This window comes from Oculina patagonica, chromosome 5 (genome assembly GCF_052425735.1).
Source record: "Oculina patagonica isolate OP01 chromosome 5, crgOcupat, whole genome shotgun sequence".
Lineage (NCBI taxonomy): Eukaryota > Metazoa > Cnidaria > Anthozoa > Scleractinia > Oculinidae > Oculina > Oculina patagonica.
Window position 1 is genome coordinate 31,400,300 of NC_135762.1, and position 23,354 is coordinate 31,423,653.

At 37.0% G+C, this 23,354-nt stretch overlaps 1 protein-coding gene across 1 annotated transcript; it reads right to left on the reverse strand.

Annotated features, from left to right (window-relative positions):
- Positions 1 to 123: 123 nt before the first annotated feature.
- On the reverse strand, positions 124 to 23,280 carry LOC144654295 (ubinuclein-2-like). Its single transcript, XM_078514397.1, is given in 25 exon segments — positions 124 to 1,385; positions 2,424 to 2,516; positions 4,798 to 5,090; positions 5,951 to 6,855; positions 7,878 to 7,924; positions 8,786 to 8,805; positions 8,920 to 8,970; positions 10,145 to 10,200; positions 11,006 to 11,093; positions 11,830 to 11,903; positions 12,279 to 12,359; positions 13,108 to 13,147; positions 14,297 to 14,381; positions 15,170 to 15,209; positions 15,315 to 15,401; positions 16,106 to 16,148; positions 16,410 to 16,921; positions 16,924 to 16,942; positions 18,010 to 18,113; positions 18,441 to 18,492; positions 19,194 to 19,294; positions 20,597 to 20,659; positions 22,258 to 22,296; positions 22,449 to 22,541; positions 22,692 to 23,280. Coding segments are annotated over 25 exon segments (3,210 nt in total). The 5' UTR covers positions 22,854 to 23,280; the 3' UTR covers positions 124 to 1,323.
- Positions 23,281 to 23,354: the final 74 nt, after the last annotated feature.

A 23,354-nucleotide genomic window follows, 5' to 3' on the forward strand; every position in this document is an offset into this window, starting at 1 on the left:
ATTTTTCTGTACAGGTTGTCAAAATCTCAGAATATTAATTCAGAAGTCCTGTTATTTAGTACATTTGAAAAATAAAAATTTTGTTTCACTGCACATTTTAGAATCTAGGTGTTTTGTAGGTTACCTAACTGTGGGTTTAAGGACCCTAGTCAGCCTCCGCCATTTTCGATGCCATCAAAATTATGAAAATTGTACAGCGAAGTGAAATCTTATTGCATTGCTGTAAGTTGTGTTACTGGAAGTCTGTTTAATTACTTTTAGCAGTTTCAAAGTCATCTCTTTCGTTTAGACACCCTCTGCGAAAAATATAATACCGAAATTCTCATATGTAAACAAAAACAAAGGCCTGGCAGCCTAGGGTCCTTTGAGGTCACTGGAAAAGAAGGGTCTACTCTTGAGACCCTTTAGGAGAAAGGCAGAAATTATCATTGATAACTGTTGCATGGTTTGACTTGCATAAACACATAGTATACACACAAAGAATGACCCAAGCATGGAAGCATGGAAGCATGAAATGAACTGTGCATCTGAATTACAGCAGTGTCTCTGAGGACAAATACACCAGCGACTAAAGAGTTCTAACTTTCTAGTCAAAAGCGAATAACTAACCAGGGGTGAAAATTCCAGCCTGGTTTTCGAAACCGGGCTGGAAATCTTAGCCGGGCAAACAGGCTGAAAAACCTCATGTAATCGCATTCAAATTTCAGCCCGGGGTGAAAAGTGAGCTAATGGATGCGCAGTGACGGTTTTCAACAAAAGAAAATGGCGGCTATGATAATTTTTCAGTTTAAAAAGTGCTTAGGCCAGGGCTGAAATTTGCCATGTAATTGTAACAAAATTCCAGCCTGGCAAAGCGGGCTGAAATTCACGATGTACGCAGGCCCTTAGAAGCAATAGTAATGTATGTGCTTGCCAACAACATCTTGGCTATGTAGCATGAACAATAATGTATGACAATTATTACATTTTTATCACGAAAATGCAAAGGTTCCTAATAACTGGATTTGTTTAAATACCAAAGACAATTTCTGTTTGGTGATCACTTGCATAAATTCCCATGACCTGCATTGCTTGATTATGTACAGATATTGTCAGGAGAAAATAGAAAATGATCACGCAGGAATTAAAGGGTTAAAAAACTGTGCAACATATATAACCCTGAACTTCCCAATTAATTAACGATTTATAGCAATACAATTTTTTTTTTCTGACAAAAAAGTGCCCTTGCATTTATGACAAAATAATAAATTGCTTTCAAGTATAAAATAGAAATGTCAAAAAGCTGTACAAGGAAATATGCATGAATCTGTAGTTATTACAAAATTAGCTGAAGCGAGGCAAAAATGGTGACGGATGAGTCCCACTTGAGGAAGTTTGATTTGGATCTACAAATAAGAAATTAAACAAATATATATATTAATCAGTGAATAGTAACATGGGAGCTTGCAAAATGGATCATTTACCAGGGATGTAGCTAAGAAATCACTTAGCCGGCTAATCAACAATCCCACCTGGCTAAAGTTTCTGTTGGGAGCTCTAAAAGTTGATTAAGTCTTTGTTTTTATGTGAAATTTCAGCCGGATTTTAGTTCTCTTTCAGCTGGTGAAATTAGCCGGCAGCCAGCGAGCCCTTAGCGACATCCCTAATTTACTGTAAAATATTATGGGAAACGTTCTTTTTCATCAATTTAAGTTGCAATTGGCCCTTCGCAGTTAACGGATGGTCACATAGTACAAAATATCACCTTGCTCAATGGCAAGCTGTGCGCTGGGGCATACAAACCAAAGTGACTGCAGCCAGTCATGCTTGACTTTCCTTTGTTTTGAATGTCCCAGAGCGTAGCTTGCCCTCCAGCATGGCAGATTTTGTACCACATGTCCGTAAGCTGCGAAGAGCCCATTGTGACTGTACATCTGTGTTAAAGTTTACAGGTAGTATAAAATATTACTGTAATTTCCTTTTGTTTCTGTCAGGATCAGTTTTTTCATTATTCAACGATATTAACTCTTCTGAAAAAAGTAAACATTCAACTATTGATGGCTAAAATTTTACTGAATTTTCATTTCAAAAGATCTTGTGCTTCCCTTCACAAAATATTTATATAGTTTATTAAGTAAAAGTCTTTCATTTAAACTTAAAAAAAGGTTTAAAATTTTTAGAATTTCAAACAGATAGGGATAAGTGGGCCTGTGTTTTATTCCTTGGGAGGAATGAATGATGGAAAGTGGCAGAAATCAAGCCTATTAAATACCTTGAAATACAGGCTGATTGGGTAAAAATCTTTAGTCAAAATCTTTCATTTAAACTTAATAAAAGGTTTAAAATTTTTAGAATTTTAAACAGATAGGGATAAGTGGGCCTGTGCTTTGTTCCATGGGAGGAATGAATGATGGAAAACGGGAGAAATCAAGCCTATTAAATACCTTGAAATACAGGCCGATTGGGCATCAATGCACCAGGGTGCAGCTGTAACGAGGGCATGCTCTGATTGGCTGTAGGGTTCATCCCCAAGAGAACTGTTGAAATTTAAATGAACATTTGAATCTCAAAATAGAAGTTTGTAAAAGTTTACAAATTATTCAAATGAATTACCAGTATGTTTTGTGTTAATGGTTAACTGTTAAAGTTTGTTATCGTAGCAACATTATTTTGTTTAATGAATTATACATGTTAACTTAAACATCTGTTTCACAATTACAATATGAAGATGCCACATTTTGATTGTTTATGGCCAGCCTTATATAGTCAACTGCTTTTCTCTCACTATAGAAATGGCTGGTGACTGCATTTATTGGTAGTGGAATTTATTCTGTGATAGTTTTGCAAACCAAAATCCACCCAAAACAGCCAAACAGCAAATCATTTTAGTCAGATGCAATCAGTTAATGTTACTGTTTAATGATGATCAGCAATCATAGCGATGTGAATTTCATCTTCTGCTGTAAGATTATGCCTTAGATTTGTCAGGGTTAACACTTGTTAGTGTCAAAAATTATGTCATGTAAAATTGCTTTAAACATTTTAATATTCTACTGTGACAGTCATTTTTTTCTTATCCATGGTGTTATGTTATAAGGATAATGATTAGGATGCATAATTACAATTTTTATGAACATTTTAGAGTAGAGATTTGCACAATATTTTTAAAACAAAATAATTGTGGAATAATTCAGCTTTACACTATCACTCAATTACACTTTTGAGCTGGAAAATCAGTCATGTCAGATTTATTATGTGTGTCCCGCAAAGCCATAATTGAAATGAACACATGGAATATTGTAAAGTTCAACACTGTTAAAAACTAGTTATCCATTGAACATTAACAACATTGAACTTTACTATATTCCATTTGTTCATGTCAGATATATGTCTCACCAAATGTTTCAAAACTGGAATGTGCACAGAACAAGACCTGTTCAAGCACTGATCTGTACTAAAATATTTCATGATTGACCATATATTTGTAATGAAACAAATTTGAAGTTTGGGATGCATGACACAATTTTCCTACTACTTCCAGTGCAAAACTGAAAGCCCACTTCAAACACAGAGACAACAGACTAAACAGTTCATACATGCATGATCAAATTCAATTTTCAGAAGCTAAGCCACAATAATTTACATTCTATATGAAGTTGGTTTCTGTAACAAATTACTGTGGAACCCCAGTAACTTGAACTTGGATAACTTGAACTCCCCCGCTAGCTTCTAAGTCCTAACTCCCTTGGATTTGCCCCTACTTTTCAGTCATTTTTGCTTGGTTAACTTGAACTTGGGTAACTCAAATTCCCCGCTAACTCGAACTAAATTTTGTTTACCTTCATCAAAATTTGCCCCGATAACTCAAATTCTGGTTCTTGCAACTCACTACAGATGCCTTTTGAAATATCCTATTAGCTCTTGTTGCCGTGTAATCAGAATTAACACTGAAAGAACACTACAGCAATTTGACTTAAATAAGTGCAATGAAAAAATCACATATGTGATACCTTATTGTTACTTAATTTCGCGGGAACTTAATTTCGCGAAAACGGAACGGGCATATTTCGCAGGACTTAAATTTCGCGATTTGGCCAAAAAAATACATTTTAAGCAACTAAATTTCGCGAAAATTGTTGAAATACTGGTCTGCATTAACAAACAGTGAGTGTCAAAATTGAGACAACTGATTTTAATTTTCCACAGCAATTAAAGTTTCCAATGACACTAAATAAAACCATAATTATAACAAAACGAAGCTTTAAACAGTTTGACATGTTCCTTTGTAACAAAGTAGAGCTAGTTTGACGTCTGTACCAAGAAAATTTTGTAGTAAACTGACCGTAATGTTGATTAGTTATAACGAATTATATAAAAGGGTATTAAAGTTCGCGTCGTTATTTTTCGCGAGAACCTTTTTACGCGGGTCTTTAATTTCGCGATTTTTTGAAAATCGCGAAAATCGGAAAATATTAAGTCCCGCAAAAATTAAGTCCAGCGAAAATAAGTAACAATAAGGTAGTCATTTCCCGATCTTCTCATAAGAATGCACATACCGGTAATTTTGTTACAGTTTTTGCAAGATATGTTTAATTTGTATACTGTAATGTAATGTATACAGCAGTGCTGAAAAAACAGTAGACTATCAGTAAATAACATGGCAAATTGAATATCCAATTGACCCTGATAACTCAAACACCCCGCTAACTCGAACTGCTTTCTGTTTCCCTTCAGGGTTCAAGTTACCGGGGTTCCACTGTACCTTAGAAAATTGAATTTAACATGCACATACAGCATTAAGGGATGTAATTTAAGTACCTGGATTAAAGTGATTTTGCGGCAGGACAATGCCAGATTGTTCCTGGGACTGTCGAGACAGGTGAAGCATAGCGGACTGTAGATTGGGCGGGATCATCCCTATGTGTGTCAAGGGTGTGGTAGCCTTGCCTTGCAGATTAGCACCATATAACGTTAGGTTGGGAGGTTGAGGCTGATGCAGTGCTTGTGAAGTCATGGCTGAGTTTAGCGACATAGCTGCTGCGATGGATTGAGGTGATATTCCCTGGGTGAAACCTGGATGGCTTGCTTGGCAGCTTTTGAGATCCACTGGTCTATAAACACAAAGGTTAAAGGGACATGGTCAGTGTTCACATTTTGAAAGAAGTCCACCTTAACCCGAAATCAAAATACATGTAGAGAACCTTCAGAAATCTGCTTCAATCTTCTCAGTGTTTTTTTCTTCTTCTAAATTTTCCCATTTAGTGAAACACTGAGAAGATTGAAGCAGATTTCTGATGGCTTGTTTTGAAAAAAGTCCACAGTGGTATTTTTTCAAAATGTCAGCGCGGTAAGAACGCTGACCATGTCCCTTTAACATAAAAAAACAAGATAGATTGAATAAAAATCATAATGCACATTGATCATAAAATAAGGTCTATGCTTTTCACTGCACATACCGGTAGTCAGAAGACCAATGCAGTGTTCCAGTGAACTTTTGAAGGCAAGTTGTCATTGAGAATTAAATTGCAGTGGATCAATAGATCCGTGCTTCACCAAATTGCCAGCTGGTTTTCATTAATTTTGAAGGTCAGTTAGCTGACCTTGTCAGGGTTTTGAACTGATGCCCCCCTGTTATCAGAAATACTGCAGCAATGCTGCAGTTTTTTAACTTTTTCTATAATGATAAATGCAGTTTGAAGCTTGGAGCAGTTACTTACTCTGTACAGTGAGACAGGCAGACAGTATTTTTTTTTGCACCTATGATTTGGTTCCAGAAAATATCCATACCCACCCCATGGTAGGTCATTCCAAATTCCAAGGGGGTGGGGGCCTCATAAGCCAAAATTTGGAATGAAAAGTATGAAGCTAAATATGACTTTTGCGAAGGGAGTGAGGGGGGGGGGGAGGTGGGAAGGGCTCAAACCAAATAACCTTCCATGGGGGAGGTGTGGAAACACATGTGTTCACTCACCTTCTTGGTGAGGTGATGCTGTCCAAAATTGTTTGAGAAGGAGAAGAATGAGGCACAGCAGTCTGTTGTTGTTGTTGTTGCTGCTGCTGCTGCTGCCTTATTGAAGAGGCTGCCAAGTCAATGAAGTTGTTTGGCAATGCTTGTGCTGCAAGACTCGCCACAGATGCTGCAGTCAAACTTGATTGGCTGTTGCTCTGAACAACAACAGGAGAAGAACGAATAATCTTTGGCGGAGATGACATGGTGATTTGAGTGCGCGCAGGTGAAATAGTGGACGATTGGATTGGAAGTGAAATTGACGTTGTAACCACAGCACTTGGTAGATGAGTTAAGGGTTGATCTCTGGGCTTTTCCTTGGGCGAGGAAGGTGTTTTGTTAAGAAATGAAGCTAACTGTTGCTTTGGAGGTGTAGCTTGTTGGGAATGGAGAAGTTTTGATGTTTCTGTTTGCCCGCCCTCAGGCAAAATCATGTCTGCAAAATCTAATATTGTAACAGCAGGCTTTGACTGAAGACTTTCTGATGATGAAGGCATTTTCACGGTAGGAGGTTTTTGAGCAGCATCTTTCTGAGGAAGATTTAATCCAGTAATTACAGGCACAGTTTGAAGTTTAAGTTCAGGACCTGATCTGCTGCTCACGGCAGTACTTTCCATTTTTGTCACACTAGCTGTAGTAACAACAGGTTTTTGTACATGTATTATAGTGGCCGGGGCTGCTGAAGTAAGTTTAATATCAGATGCTGACTGTGCAAGATTCTTAAGAACTGATATAGCTGTTGCTGTTGTTGCTAATGAAGCAGAAAGTACTGGCACTGTCGCTGGAGCTGTGGTTGCAGAAGAACTTCCACTGCCCACCACTGATGACGTGACACTTGTTATGTCTTTTACATCAACACTGCCGGCATTCTACAGGATATAAAAATAACAACATCATGAGCTTTCTTACATTTATCTGTAACAAAATTTAATACTAAAAAATTAAATTATCCTGCAATCTGAGTTTTCAGTATAGACAAGAACTCTAGACTTATGTATCAGTCAAATCGAAAGTTCAACGTCCCCCTCCCCCCCCCCCCCCGGGCATACCCCAGCATTTAGCGCCTTTGCCGTCCCTGGGGGTGGGCAATTTGATCACTACACATATGGGGTGGGGAATTTGAACTCTAACCTTGATTTCGTGCTACGTGTCCCAGTGAGTGAACGTGGGTTGATAAATCATGGCGGAGGCCAAAATAAGGTCTGAACCTTCGATTTGACTGGTACATTAAACTTGTAACAAAACACCTATAATTCTTTATTCATGAGTATTAAGTCAAGGATAGAAGTCCATTTCTGTGTACCCCTTCCTAGCATTTTGTCAGGATGCTGCAACAATAATAAGTGATAAGAATGCCCTTAAAAACTTAAGACGGATTCCGCTGAAAGTTCGAGCAATGAGTGCGAAAAGTAAGTACCAAAAATCTGCTCATAGCACAGCAACATTTTGTATACTATTTAAAGATCTTACTGAAATTCATTTGTCTTGGGGCCCCCGTGATTAAATTCTTAAGCATTTTCAAAAAAATTAAAGTCAAACCTCGTAAAAATGTTCAAAAAGCGCGACATTTTGTTTTGAACTGATGTGAAACGTCCGTTTTAACTGAAATATACTAGATAATTTCAAATCCATTTTTCTCTCGCGGGGTCAACTTGAGTGCTAACGTTTTGCCAGGTTTTTATTACCTGTACTTAAAATGTTTCCATGCTATGAGTTCTCTCTGGTAACTTTATTTTCACCTGTATTGCTCGAATGTTGGGCGGAATAAGTGCCATAATTACTCTCATCGTGCTGATAACCACTGTTAAAACCAGGACATAAGTAAGAAACATGTGACCATAAACATACACCATGTACATGTAATTTCACTTGTTTGACTGACTAGACTTACACTGTCCTGGTTTTCTGGGGATTCCCCTTGTTTCTTGGGACCAGGTGCTGCAAGGGTAAAAACAATCAAGATATATAAGAACTAAATCTTGACACACAGTGTGCCAATACTTCAAAACAACACAGCGGCTGACAACAGCATATAGAAATTGCCTGTTACAAACTAAGTGGTTTTATGGTATTAGGAATAATCCCCAGGGGGGGGGGGGTACTTGCAGTATACGTGATGGGGAGGTCCGACGTATTTTTTTCGGTTGAAAATTTACACCCTCGGTATTTTTTTGGGTCAAGAGATCTGTCATATATTTTTTTAGGTCTTAAAGTCTGTTTTATTGAATAAATCAGTATAGAGGTGCTAGGTCTTGTACTTTTTGGGGTAGAAAATTTTGATGTCAGGTATTTTTTTGGGTGTAAAATTTCAGGCTCATGTATTTTTTTGGGTTCGCAATATGAAGCTTCGTCGGACCCCCCTGTCATGTATACTGCAAGTACCCCCCGTGGGGAATAATCCCTCCCCTCCCCTGGATGGGATGCTACATGTACTCTTTTACAGGTTACCGACCAGTATATTTGCATGTTTAATTTCCCCAGCGATTACTACAAACAGTAACCAATTCTACTCCTGGGAAGGGAGACGCAAATGAAACTAAGGCTTTTACTCAAGAACATGGCATGGTGACATTATATTAAAGGTTGCACTATTATTAAACAGTATTATTATGCAACCACACCAAACAGAACAAAATTGAGAAGAAAAAAAAGTGAGAAGCCAAGCCAAAAGACTACCGGTAATCAATAAAAGTAAACAAACAAAAAGCTTTCCAAATGGAATGAACAAGAAGCTACACATTTAATGATAATCAAATTAATGGCCATTGACCATCTTAACAGAAGTTGTTGAAATCTTACCTTTTTTGTAGACTCTAGTTCTGAAAAAGTAATAAAAACATCTTTTAGTAAAGCACATTCGGTATTGTGATAATCAAGATCAGAGGATTTCACTATATACACTTTTTAAAAACAAACAAACTAAAAACACTTACGGAGCACTGGTGTACTTTCCATGAGCCTGCTTGCTTTCTTTCAAAAGAATTCTGAAGTTGAAGAAACGTAAACATTCAAGTTCATACATATGTAACACTTCAACAAACACAAGCAATGTCCTAGTATAGTGGAACCTCGATTTAATGAAGTGCCAAGGGACTGGGGAAATTTGATCCTTATATCGAGGGTTCGTTATATCGAAAACCTCGATATAATGAATTCGCGGAAAAACAACCAAAATGTTCGTTATATCGAGGTATAGTTAATCAATTTTTAACAATTTTACGCTGCACTACGAACCCAGCATTTCCGGATATTGACGATTTCTGAAAATAACATTTGTAATGTCTAATATATGCACATAGTAAAAGCATATGTACTTAAACTTGTTCTCTTGTTACAGGGTTAAAGGATTTTCATTATTGTTGGTCTGTTCCACATTCATGTTGTGTCGCGTGTTGACATTTTTTCGTTATATCGAGGTACATTTTACATTTGGGTCTCTGGATTGTGTTCGTTATAACGAGGATTTCGTTATATCGAGGTTCGTTATATCGAGGTCCTGTTCCATACATTTTACTGTAACTTTGGACGGGCTGAAGAAAATAGTTCGCTAAACCGAGGACTTCGTTATATAGATCGAGGTTCGTTAAATCGAGGTTCCACTGTAGATTGTATTCTAGCTGTGGCCAGAAACCCATAAGGGTTGAAACGTGTAACTCCCTATGATTCGTATTGTACAAAGCGTTTGCACATTCGTTTACTCTAAGTACCATATTTGGAAAAATCAAATTACTATATTTGGATTAAACTTTCACAGCGCGCGCTAGCTCGCGCTCGATGGCGTAATCTTGTTTTTGAACAAGCTTGGTTGAATAGAGTTAAATTGAGTTAAATTTTCCTGTTTCATCTTCATGAAGTAGTTTGGAGAACTTCGCTTAGATACACTTAATGAATTTCGTTAGTCTCTGTAAGAGATTTACGGCGTTTAGGTCGAAATTCAAGCAACTTACTGCAAAACCAAAAATTATGTTGCGTGTGTCATTACGTGTATAAAGCATTCGTGTACAAATTCTTCGTGTTTCCAAATATGGTACTTAGCAAAACTGAATATTCAAACGCTGTGAACGCGCGTTACACGTTTCAACCCTTATGGGTTTCTGCTGTGGCTCAATTAGAGTTTGTACAATAAGTTTTGATTTGCTAAACAACAACAAATCTGACCTGCTTGTCATCCAGCCTTTTGGCCACAATGGTCGAACATCATTTTCAAAGAAGAGCTGCGGGAAAAATTTACACAGTCAAGTCAATTTTTCTTTCCAAATACAGTTAATGTTAGAAGAACAATAACGAACATTGTAAAATTCATTAACTATTCATGAGGGTGCAAACCAATCCCAGCACAGTATTCAGATCACATGTACAAACCCCAATACAAATCAAACAATAGAATTAACTTTTGATACAGACTCCTGCTCAGCTAATTAGTATTCATTAACTTTTGATACAGATCTCTACTGATTCGCATAACAAAACTTCGCATTCAATTTATTGTTTTCATTTCACAAGTATATCGGCTCGCCATTGTATATGCCCATACAGATCTCCCGCTCATATTTTATCTACTACATATATTCTTGGAAAACCCTGTGTCATGTTGGTGGTGAAAAATAAAAATGTCATCTGGAGAAAAAAGGAAGACTGAACAAAACACAATGTTTTTACTTAGATTTGCAAATAGCCTGCACAAACACAAGGATCAAAATTTGTCCTTTTTGCGTGATAGCGCTTGTGCTTGCATCGCCAGTGAAAACCAGGCTTAAGCGTTAACTATGGAAAATGCATTTTTAGCAATTGGATAGTAATGAGTTGGAGTAAAGCATTGCACAATACTTACCTTCCAAAAAATTAAAATTTCTCAAGCCAATGTTACATTTAAGATGATACATATCATAAAGTTGGGATATTAAATTTGGAAGTTTAATAATAGTAAGAACAATTCTGGGTTGGTTTAAGACTGTCATGTCAGCCTGCAAATTACGAAACAAAAGATGGACCAGTGATAGCACAAATTGTACAGGTTACCTTCAAGTGCTCCTCGGCAGTCTGGGTTCTCGTCTTGGACATTTCAAAGATTTTGATCTTCATCTGAACAACATCACACAATAACTGCCTGGTTATATAAGATATAAGAACCAATCAACATAAATTTAAAATAATATTATGTTCATCCTCAGCAATACACTTGCAAGCAGGGTCCCAGGGGGGTACTCCAGCTTGTAAATGACGGGGATGATCGAAGGATTTTTTTGGGTTTGAAATGTTTGATTCCGGGATTTTTTTGGGTTGGAGAATTTGACAAGTATTTTTTTAGGTGACTTGATTTAAATAGGGGATTTTTTTGGGTATTAAAAACGAACTTAAGTGCCTTGGCGCAGCCTTGGCATATTTATGGTATGATGAATAAACAAACACGAGCGGTCAATTTTTTATGGTTTACTTTGTGTTATATTATTGCCCCTCCTGGCAATTAAGGAGTAATTTGACAAGGGATTTTTGGGGGGGTTATTTTTGGTCCAGGGATTTTTTTGGGTAATGTCAGAAGACTAAGGGATTTTTTGGGGTCCTGAATTTTGCCTCCATTCGATCATCCCCGTCATTTATAATCCAGAGTACCCCCCCCCCCTGGGAGCAGGGTATTCAAGACAAACGGGCAACTGCCAGAGTTCTGCTGGCTTCTTGATTATATGTCTGGTTACTCTGGTCATAGCAATCAGCATGCGACAAACAAGCTCGGCATTTTCACAGCCGCCTACTCTTCCAGTTGCTGATGCTTACTTCAAAACATTTTGAAACCACTGTTGCAAGTTTGAAAACACAATGCACATAAATACCAACAGCTATTGTACCTCAATTCATCTGTCCAAATGAATTTTCGCTTAGGGACATTTTTCTTTGCTTTATCTTCTGGTTGGGCAGGTGCCTAGAGTGGATGCAAATATATATTAAATTGTTATCAACGATATCTTTAGATCAAACCTTACACATCCAGGGTAACAAGAGTTGATGGAAAACAAGCAACTGGGTCATTGTATTGCAGTAGGGGGAATAAGTCCCGGTTTCCGTTGAAGCACTCGAAGAATTTCCGAATTATTATGTCCAATCAAAAACCAGCGCAAGCACTCACAAGTACGCTGAAAGCAATCGCGCGGACAAACACATCATGTTGCTTAGCAACTTCTAGGACGAAAACTGCCAGCTCATTTACTTCTCGGAGAAGTGATGTCGCCATCAACTGGCACTTGTTCCCCTGTCCCTACTGCATGTAAAGTTATTTTGAAGTACTCATAATTCTTACATTAGGATCTGTAGGGGTAGTAGTCTCATCACTTTTCTCGCTATCTTCAACCAACTCCATGGCTGACTTGAACAGTTCCTTCTGCAATGAAAAGCATCACAGTAGAGTCAAGTTACAGTGGAACCCCGATATAACGATCCTGGATATAACGATATTCCCGATATAACGATGAATATTCTTTGTCGTGGCAAAAGTTAAAGTAAAATATATGGGACAGAACCCCGATATAACGATCTTCGATATAATGATTAGAATTTAGCAGACCAAACGTAAAATCTTTTCCAATATTACGATATTATCAGTACTCAGTCACAATTTAAGCAAAACATTAAATTTAACACAATAACCTTACAGTAATTGAGTATTCTCTAATGTTTCTGTCAACAATTATTTTGTACAATTATATATGAAAATGAGAGGGGGGGGGGGGGGGGGGTATGAAAATGATATTGTGTTCTAAGCCTCTTTATAAACTTTATCCTCTTTATCCTCTTTGTCATTCAACAGTTCTCTTAGTTTCAGTATCTTTGACTAGGTTTACCCCAATATAACGATATTTTTTTGGTTCTTTTACGGCCAAATAGTTATATCGGGAGCTTCGATATAACAATTCCTCGATATAACAATATAATTTTACTACTCCCTTGGCATATCGTTATATCGGGGTTCCACTGTACATAGTAAAGCTTTAAAGAGAATCGTTTAAAGCGCAGTTATTGGAGCGTGATGCTCCCGGGGCCCCTAGGGGGATTTGACTGTATGATTTGTATTGAAATGGAAATACCTACATAAGATAAGATACAGATTGTTCTAATAGCAAATCAAATACCTTATGATCATCTGGATTTTCTCCATCTTGTTTGGCACTGCTAGAATAAAATTAAAAACAAACATTTTGATCAAATTTAAATTCAACACCACTATATGGCATCACAAGGTGACAATATTATTGGTACTGATCCAGAGATGTAGCTAAGAGCCAGCTACCAGCTAATTTCAACAGCTCAAAGAGAGCTGAACTCTTAACCCCTAAGAGTGCCAAATGGCACCCCAGGGGGGGTACTCCGAATTGTAAATGACGGTGATGATCGAATGATGGCAAAACTCAGGACCCCAAAAAATCCCTAAGTCTTCCGACATTACCCAAAAAAATCCCTGGACCAAAAATAACCCCCAAAAAAATCCCTTGTCAAATTACCCCTAAATTGCCAGGAGGGGCAATAATATAACACAAAGAAAATCATAAAAAATTGAACGCTCATGTTTGTTTATTCATCATACCATAAATACACCAAGGCACCTTAGTTCGTTGTTAATACCCAAAAAAATCCCCAATTTAAATCAAGTCACCCAAAAAAATACTTGCCAAATTTTCCAACCCAAAAAAATCCCGGAATCGAAAATTTCAAACCCAAAAAAATCCTTTGATCATCCCCGTCATTTACAAGCAGGAGTACCCCCCCTGGGAATGGCACATACATTTGTGATGTCATAACTTGGTCAATATTAGTCAAAATAAGTTTGGACTAACATTTTGAAAGTATAAAATTGTAACCCCCCTTTTTTTTTTGGCCTGATACAAAATTAATGTGTTATGCAACATAACTGAAATTAACCACTTCACTGAGAGCAACAACTTTTACAATCTTTCTTCTTAAAGAGAAAGATTGAAAAAGCTGTTGCTCTCCATATATTTTAATGTTTCAACCCATTTGTTTCAAAGCTATGACTTTCTTATATTTAAAAACATACTGATCATAACCTTTTAAATGGTGCATCATACAAAAAAATGGGCTTTATATTTTTTAATTTACCAAAAAAAGCCATTCGTTTTATGGGGTAAAGGGTTAACACCAGCTAAAATTTGCCTAAAACACAAAGAGGTGGGGTAATTTTGAAGGTATAATGGCCAGAGAGCTGGCTGAGCTTGTTAATGAACCTGTTTAGTCTTTGCTTAGCTACATCTGTATTGATCAGTAACAAGAATAAGCATAATTTCAAGCTTACAGTAAATTTACCTTTGTCTTTGACTTTCCTCTTCCACATGTCTCTTTACTTCTTCTTCAAATCTCTTGACTTGTTCTGGTATGACTCGATCCACAGCTAAGTGTAACAGACCAATATGCTAATGTTACTAACAACTTTTTAATTCATTTGCGATTAAGAAATGGAAAGCATTTTCCATGTCTATATGGACATGTGGAAACACAATTTGTGGATGAATATATCCCTGGCTGTTTTGAGATCTTCTTAACTTTCCAAGTGTTTTCAAAACTCAGTGGAAAATGAGACAAAATATTAATATTTATATTTTTTTAGAAAATAGCTTATTAAATCAAATTAAACAATACTGTTCTGTGGAGTTATAGAAACAAAACTTTCAGCTAAGCAGTTTGTTTGGCCTTGATCCACAGCAACAAACACATATTTTCTTGTTCACTTTCCTTCTTGATAAAATTTTGTGTTTTTCTCCTTATTACCACTGCTTAGTTCCTTAACCCCCGGGTGGGGGATAGGGCCGGACCCTTACTACCATACACCAGAACAAAGGAAAATATTGAAATGTACCAAGTGTAAAGTTAAACCACAAAATATATCAGTCAACACAGCCAGTGTTTGCTAAAAAAAACCCTCTTCCTGTATCACATCACTCCAATAATATTTCTGAGCATTTATTCCACAAAAGAAATTAAACAGAAACAGGTCTTCATTTAATGTGTTTCTATGGGGCTCTGGAAATGCTTGCAAAAATCAGCCATGAAAACCTTTGTTTCAACAACTTTTCCCACCTGCCAAACTGAAAAACCATTCACATTTCTTGATTGAAAAACAAATAACTCCAATCACTGCTGAGTAAAGATTAATAATTAAATTATCATAATGTGTCTTGCCTGCTTTTAGTTTAGCCATTGGTTCTCTCAATCGACCAGCCTAAAAGAACAAAAGATATGGTCAGTTTTAGAAACAAAGAACATATTAATTTAATAGGGATACTACAACAGGAACAAAAGTTTGCACCAAAAATTCTATTTTCACCTGATCATTGAGAAGAAGTTTCTTTGCTCTTTTCATCAATGTTTCCTTTGTGCATGGCAGGTAATGCGCCAAAAATTCATAAATACCCTAAAAATGCAAGAAAAATTAGTGTTGTGCATATACATATAATGATGCAGGGCTGCAAATAACAGTCAGTCATCGGACATTGGCCGACCAAAATTTGCTCATGTCTGACGAAATCCCAAGTGTGGTTGAACATGATGTATGGACAATTTTTTGATCGTAAATTATTTAACGGCAAGGATGAATAAAAATCTGTCCGACCACAATTTGTTTTGTCCGACCAAGATGGTTTCTAGTAAGTTGTACAATCTTTTGTGATTTTTAATTAACAATAAGACTACGAGCCCGAGTTTTCTATGAGCAAATAGTCAACGAGGCGCAGCCGAGTTGACTATCGCTCATAGAAAACGAGGGCGAGTAGTCTAATTGTTTTAGTAGAAACTCTAAAGGATTGCAGTCCAAAACCTACAATATTGTGCACTTTGAAGATAAAAATCAAAAAAATTAACCGCTTAAAGAGCTATGTGCGCGCGACTGTTTTCTATAGGCGAATAGAAAACAGTGGAAAAACCAATCAGATTCGCGGATTTCCAATAGAATGCAGCTGAGTTTCTACTAATTCAAAATAGATGACAACCTAAACTTACATCTGTGCATAGAACTGGATCTATAGGTTTACTCTCTGAATTAACTACTATTTATGTTATTGATCGCATGAAAATAATATAAAAATAAAAAAGCTACATTAACATGTCATTATGCCTTACCGTTCGCACTTTACTGCTAATTGTTCTGGACTTGGTTTCAAGCCTACAACAAGGTAACATCAACTTGTCAAACAAGCAATATAGAACTTTACATGCATTGAGTTTGAGAGACTCTTTCAGTAATAAATTCAATTTAGGGAAGCCGACTCCTCTCAGTAAAGTCTGACAAAGTAGCTGATGGTTTTTGTCGCCCTCATTGCTTATTGTAAGACCTGTGTAAGCATAATAATTATGTAATTTAAAATTGAGCTTTACTCTTGACGGCACCAACAATTAAAAAAAAAAAGAAACAAAGTCTACTCACTCCAATAACATATGGTTGACATCAGAGTTAAAGAACTTGCATTTTCCCTCCGTTCCACCATCATTACCAGCTTGTTTCAATCTCAGTATGCAGCTTTCCAGATCAGCCGGTAAACATTGTGGAAGTGTTGGTTCTAACACCTCGGTTACATTGCCGTCTCCTGATTGGATTCCATTTTGAAGTGAGGTATTCGGGGAAGAACTAACAATTTTCTCAGGTTGTGTGCTAGAGGTATTTTCTGAGGCTGCAATATTGCTATTCCCATTTACGATAACTGAAGTCCCTGGCTCCGTTTTAACAGCTCCATGATTGCTAAGCTGTGACGAATTCAGCAATTTTGCTGGGGAAGAATGGCTAGTTGCAACTGTGTTTGTTCCTTGTGAAACCTCACTAGGACTTGGAGTAGGATTTGAAGGGATCGTCCCAGAAATTGAAGTGTTCTTTGCAGGGGGAGATGCCAACAAGTTTGTAATGTTTGCACTTCCTACGCTGAGCTTCTTTTTATGTTTCTTAATTCTTTGTCTTTCTCACCACTAAAAAACAAAAATTAAAGAAAATTATTATACATTATATAATTATTATAATTATTGTAGACCAAGCGTTTTACTGGAAAATAGACCACTGATCAAATTCATACAAAATTACATCTGGGACCAGAGTGGCATATTTTCCATATCCTCACTAGTGAGGTTCAAGCCATTGCAAGCCTGCCAAACTCATGAGATATTGTTTTTGCCACTCGAACAAAAAATTCATGTCTTCTTGCCACTGTGTACTATCCTCTATGTACGGTATACATTACAAAAACAATAAGACTGATATCCACATAATCTTTTGGCATAGGGTGAAAACATGCATGACTGCACATAGAAAAACAGCTTTGCTGTGAAGTCATGACCTTTTACTAAATGCTGAAGTGATCCTTAAGTATGTGACATTGATCAATATCTAATATAGATAAATTGGCTGACAGTCAGGCAGGAATAAACAATACCAATATTAGGGGTAATAGTGAAATTATTTGCACAGTGGAGAATTAATGGGCTCACAGCAAGGATTGTGTGATATGTTGCTTCTTTCTCTCCTTTAAATTTCTTTATTCTGTCATCTATTTCCTTGTGGAAAGGATAGAACCCAAAGAAATGAACCAGCCTCCCAATGTGTGGCTTCATGTAGGTCAGCTGGTAGAGCATCATACTGTTATCGCAGAGGCTTTTCAGGCTTCTTTAAGGAGCTACATCACGGACAAGTCAACTTGAAAAAATTTGCCAATTTTTTCAAGTTTGTTGTTCATGATCCATCTCAATCTTCATCAGTCGAAACCATCCTTGTTTATGTTCAGTTTTTCATTTCTCCGTTGGTATTTTTCTATCTTAGAAAGCTACTACTCTGAGGTTTCCTTCAATTTAAAAGCAATCAGAAAAATGACTTAAAAATACTGTGACATAGCTTCTTTATATTGGTGGGCTCATGGAAGGGATCATGTCGTCATTGCTTGCTTAGGGGTTATAGTGTTGTTAGATGATCAATTCTCACCAACAACATAAAAAGAAATGTATGACAATTAGTGGGAAGAATTTGTATTTTGAGCAAAGTTTACCTGGAGCTCTTTCGTGGTTTCTTCTCCTTGTCTGCAGATTTTTTCCTTTCTTTCTTTTCACTAGGATCCTTGACTTTCTTCACTTTCGGCACCTTTGGAATTTTCTATTTCGACAAACGATAGAAGTTGTAAGTAGTGCTTCTTACCGTATTTATTTATTTTTATATATTTATTTTTTTTGTCTTAAAATAAAAAAAAAAAAAAAAAAAAAAAAAAAAAAAAAAAAAAAAAAAAATTATTACTAGATTTGCATCACAATTTAATGGCACTGCGGTTGTATTACTTATAAAGTATGAATATTCAGTAGGAAAATTTTTTTTATTGCCGTCTTTTTTCCTTTCCCCCTTTTTTTTTTTTTTTAGGGGTGTTAAAAATGATGGTTCGTACAGGAGATGTAAAGACTACTTGCACTGAAACAGACATGCTCACACCTTTGGGGATTTGAGCTTGACTTTCTTCGGTTTCTGGAAGTCCTCGTCCTCACTGAAATAAAAAAGACTGTTACATAATGGTTGGCAAACATTTACCATTTGGTTGACAATTTACTAGACAAAGCTATTTGCATTGTTCAGTTTATAACGATATTAAATAATAAAAAAATGCTTCTTATATTAAATATATTTAACAATTATTCTATGAGTGTGCATTGGATATGAAATGGTATCATGATCTTATATCTAACAGGCGCAAGAGAAACAATTATATTAATAATAAAAAAATTGCAATATTTGAGCTCCCTGGCAGTTCTTGCTGACGTTTACACCTACCATATTTGTGGTCCATGGTATATGAGCTCACATACCATGGCCTGTAAACAAATCAAAACTCAGGAATCGCAATATACCATGGCCAGTTTTTAATAATGCAGGATATTTGTTATGAACAGATGACTGATAACAGAAATTTCCAGACCATACATGGGCGCCATGACAATTTGTTGAATGAGAAAACATGTATTTTTGTAGGAGAACCCTAAGGGTTTGGCACAAGTGCAGGGGGCTACCTGTGTGGCACCCATCAGAGAGCAATATAAGGAGCTGGAAGCATCTTTCCTTTATAGGGAGCTGCATGGATTTTAGCTGGCTAACACAAAAGAATACTCGCTAAAGATACGGTGGATGCCAGGTCTAATTGACAGCCCTCAGAAATGATATTACAAAAAAATTCAAATTAATTAACTTTACCTTTCACCACCTGGTGATGTAGGCCTAAAGTTTAGTACCCCTTGGTTAATGTAAAAGCCACCATGTTCTGTTGTCCAGTCGGCTGGTAGTAGCTCATCATACTAAATTATTAAAGAACAAATTAAAACTTAGAACATTCATCCTTCAAAGTGAAGAAAAAAAAAAACCAGGGGATGTTAACAAACCCACACACTTATCGCAAAGAGTACGGCACAGACTTCCAGTGTTGGGTCTCTTATTCGACATGTATTTATGGATCGGTGGTGGGACAAAATAATATACAAAGGCACCTGATATGCTGATGTCTGATCTTGTCCCTTAACTCTAAAATTATTGTGAAGCACATTGAGCTCTACGATTGAACTCTGTGAATGCGCTATATAAGAACCATTCTCATTCATTCATTTATTGTATTCATTCAAAGTTAAATCAGGCACATAACTACAGAGCAATACCTAAATAACATGTTATGCATTCAACTTGAAATGTGTTTGTAATTTTTCCAGATGAAGGCTGATTTGCTATACACAAAACAACATAGTAAAATTGTTATCCTCTGCTCTACACTGTATACAATAAACCAACATGGTAAAAAATTATATCCTTTGCCCTATATGTATGCAGAACAGGAAAGTTTTACCAGGAATTTAAAGAAATTGCTAAGAAATTGGGCGACTGTAAAACAGTATTGAGAAATCTGAATAGAGCAGTTTTCAATTGAGTGTCGTGAAACCAAAACCAAAGTAGTCACTCTAGCCAATCACAAAGGACACCAGGGTTTTCATTAAGAATTGTAATTGCAGGAGAATAGCGTAAAGTAACCGGAGAATGACTTTAGAGGTTCCACATCTTTATAAAACATAGTTACAGGCATTTGAAATTTAGCCGGAGAATTCTACGTAGTAGAAGGAGAATTCTCCGATCTCCGATGCCTAATGAACACCCTGGGACACAGACAATCCAGTGATCCCATCAAAACTTGATGCAAATTTATACATGTAGCTGGCACGAAGCGCGGGAAAAGGTGCGCAAGGGAGTCACAATTGGTTTTGGTTTTACTTCTGATTGGCTAAGAAGGTGGCATGAGCGTTTTAAACCCATAACTGAGTGAAGTAATGCAAAACCAATGCAAACGCGAATTACTATTAACACTTCAGTAAAAAACTGCTCTAAACACACCAGAACATTGCACTTAAATGTTGAAAACATAAGGAAAATGCTCAGATTTTCCAGGACAACCTTCATAAGTACTGCTGTTTTGTAGTAGTAAGAGTTGTCGGCCCTGTTATACACATTCTTCAATACTAAGGTAAAAATATTTTTTCATGAGTAGCATTTTCCTGTCACCAAACCAAATCTAATCTTTAGTTACACTACAATATTAAATACAATGTGTATCTTACAGCCTCGCTGTCGTCAACAAATGGGTCTGTCTCATCATAGCCGTAGGTGACGTCTCTTAAATCCTAAGATAAAAATAACAACAAAAACATCAAGTTAATTAGAAGTAAGCTGGGCATATAAATGGGAAATTATAGCTGGATTTTAAATTGCGCACTGTTGTTGAAAATCTAAAACACGCACAAGAGACACAAGTAAGGCCTGTCTATATTTATTATTTTGCATTTTATCATTAGTGTGCATACCACACACACTTTAGGCCTGGCAAAATGAGGAAACATGTTTCCAGAAACATCCGTAGTGTGCACACGTTTCCTCAATGTTTCCTAGTTTTGCCACCTGGGAAGCATTGTTTCTAGCGTCAATTTTGTTTCCAAGAAGCAAAATTTGCTTCTGCTAAACGGCAGAAACATTTCGTGTTTCCGCGCGGAATGGAAACATGGCAAAACGAGGAAACAATAATGGAAACATGTTACCAGCATGTTTCTGGAAACATGTTTCCTTGTTTTACCAGGCCTTTTTTCCCTTGCATGGAGTCTGCATTAATGTTACAGAAAAAAAAAATACTTGTTCCTGAAGTTGGTTTCTGAAACTGTAGTATTTTTATGAAGAAATATAACAATTCAATTCACTAACTTTGCAATTTTTTAAAACAAATATAATGTGATTACGTTTCTTTGTCTAATTATCAATTTCATGACACAAACTGGTATACGTGACTTTAACAGGATAGTTATTGGAACTAGAGAAAGATGCCATTATAAAACTAAAGCACAAGTTCTGAGTGATATTGTTATTGATATAAAATGAACTTATCTAAACCTAATGCAAGCTTGAGATTCTTTGGAAACACTGCAACAAAATATATGTTACCACACAAAGAAATGTTCTACTTTTGGTACGAAATTATATTTTGGCGATCGAGTTCATATTTTAGAGTGTTACCGGAAACAGAATTACAGAGCTCTTCCGTATTTACTGCTCAAAGGAAATCGATTGCGAACTAAAAATATCACGATCAGAAACTAAAATTCTTAAGAATATTGAGATAAAAATATTCCTAACGCAAGTATTGTTTAAACGGCACCAAGTTAAGTTTAAGCCAAAATATTAACGTGTAATTCAATAAGATAAAATTTTACCGGCGAAGTGAAACCGACAAGGTTGTAAATATCGCAAAAAAAGGCATCGTAATGTATAAATATCACAAATTAACGGCGTATTGTAAATGCTTAACAAGAAAATACAATACACAAAACTAGGTATCTCAAGATTTCAATGCTTGCAAAACAATGGGATAAAGTCAAAACGTTTTACGGCTTTTCGAAAAGGCAGTTACGACCATTCAACAACGAGGTCATGTCATAAAACACAATGAATTAGTAAAGTAACATAAGCGCTACTCAAAACAAGTGATTCGAATTATTTTTACGCCGATGGAATCAATACGCCCCCATAAAAGCAACGGTTTTTGCAATATTTCCACGTTAGAAGCAATTAACCTACTTCTAATCCATGTTGTGGTACAATTTAATAAACACAAGAACGAGCAAAACAGTTTCAAGATCAAAGAAACCCACTTCGATTGGTAGTACGCAAGTTTTCGATAACAATACTGTAGAACAATAAATGAATGAGCACTTTACTATAATTTTTACTTCACCTCCACTCGATCCCGTCTTCGTTTCTTCGGTTTAGGCGCCTGTAGAAAGAGAAAACGCATTTAGATCTGTAGTCCAAAATACTACGAGCGCAACATCGCGGATTTCATGGCTTCGATGGCACCGCGGTTTCTAAGGAATCTGGAGCGTTGGACAAAAAAACGCAGTGAGCAAACAGAGATGCACAACTTACGTATTTCTCCTCGAACTTCTTGGCCAAAGCTCTGAGATTTTCATCGTCTCCATCTTCTTCCCACGGCCGAGTTTTCTCCGGAGTATCATTGGCCTACGCAAGAAAGAAAAAAATTTCCCGGGAATCAAAAATCACTGGCATGTTTTAACAGCGACAAAAACCAGAAATACATTGATATTCCTCCCTGATAAAATTGCCTCGGCTCCAGAGAAGAGCCCTGAGAAAGCATAAAACTTCACTCACCGAAGCGGTTTTTGCGCGTACGAGGTCCAGAAACGAAAACTCGGGGCACTTCTTGTCATCGCTCTCGGTAAGAGAGAGCTTGAAGCGCAGAGTTGGGTCCGTTTCTGAGCTGTTCCGGAGCGTATCTACTGTCTCCGAAGGAAATGGGTTAGCTTTTTCCATATTCCATTAAGAAGAAGCCAAAAACACGGGCCGCGTCCGTGGAGCCTTTGTTAAACCCCATAGACACGAACCTTATCCATCTTGAACTTGCCCGCTTCTCGCTCCAAAATTCAACACTTTGTCTAACTGCGCATGCTCAGTGGCCTACTGCGCAGCCGCAGTGCGGTTTTTTGAGCTCCGAGGCTTCAAAGTTTCTGTCTTGGTGGAAATTTCAGAGAATCTACAACAAATCGAGCAATCTTCCGAATTTCGATTTTTGCCTCGAAATGGGCTGAAAACGTGGAGAACGGCCCCAAAACGGCCTAAAATCGAAGAAAACGCGAAAAAAATTGTTTAGATAAATTTTAAAAATACGGTTTTCCGATCCCTTTAACTGTCTAAAATCTCAAAATGTGGTCCTTTTTATGTCCAAAATGGCGAGAAACGCGAAAGCGTGTGCGAATCGGCCCGCTACGCCCCACCCGACGCAAAAGAACGCACATGTTTCCACAGAATCGCTAG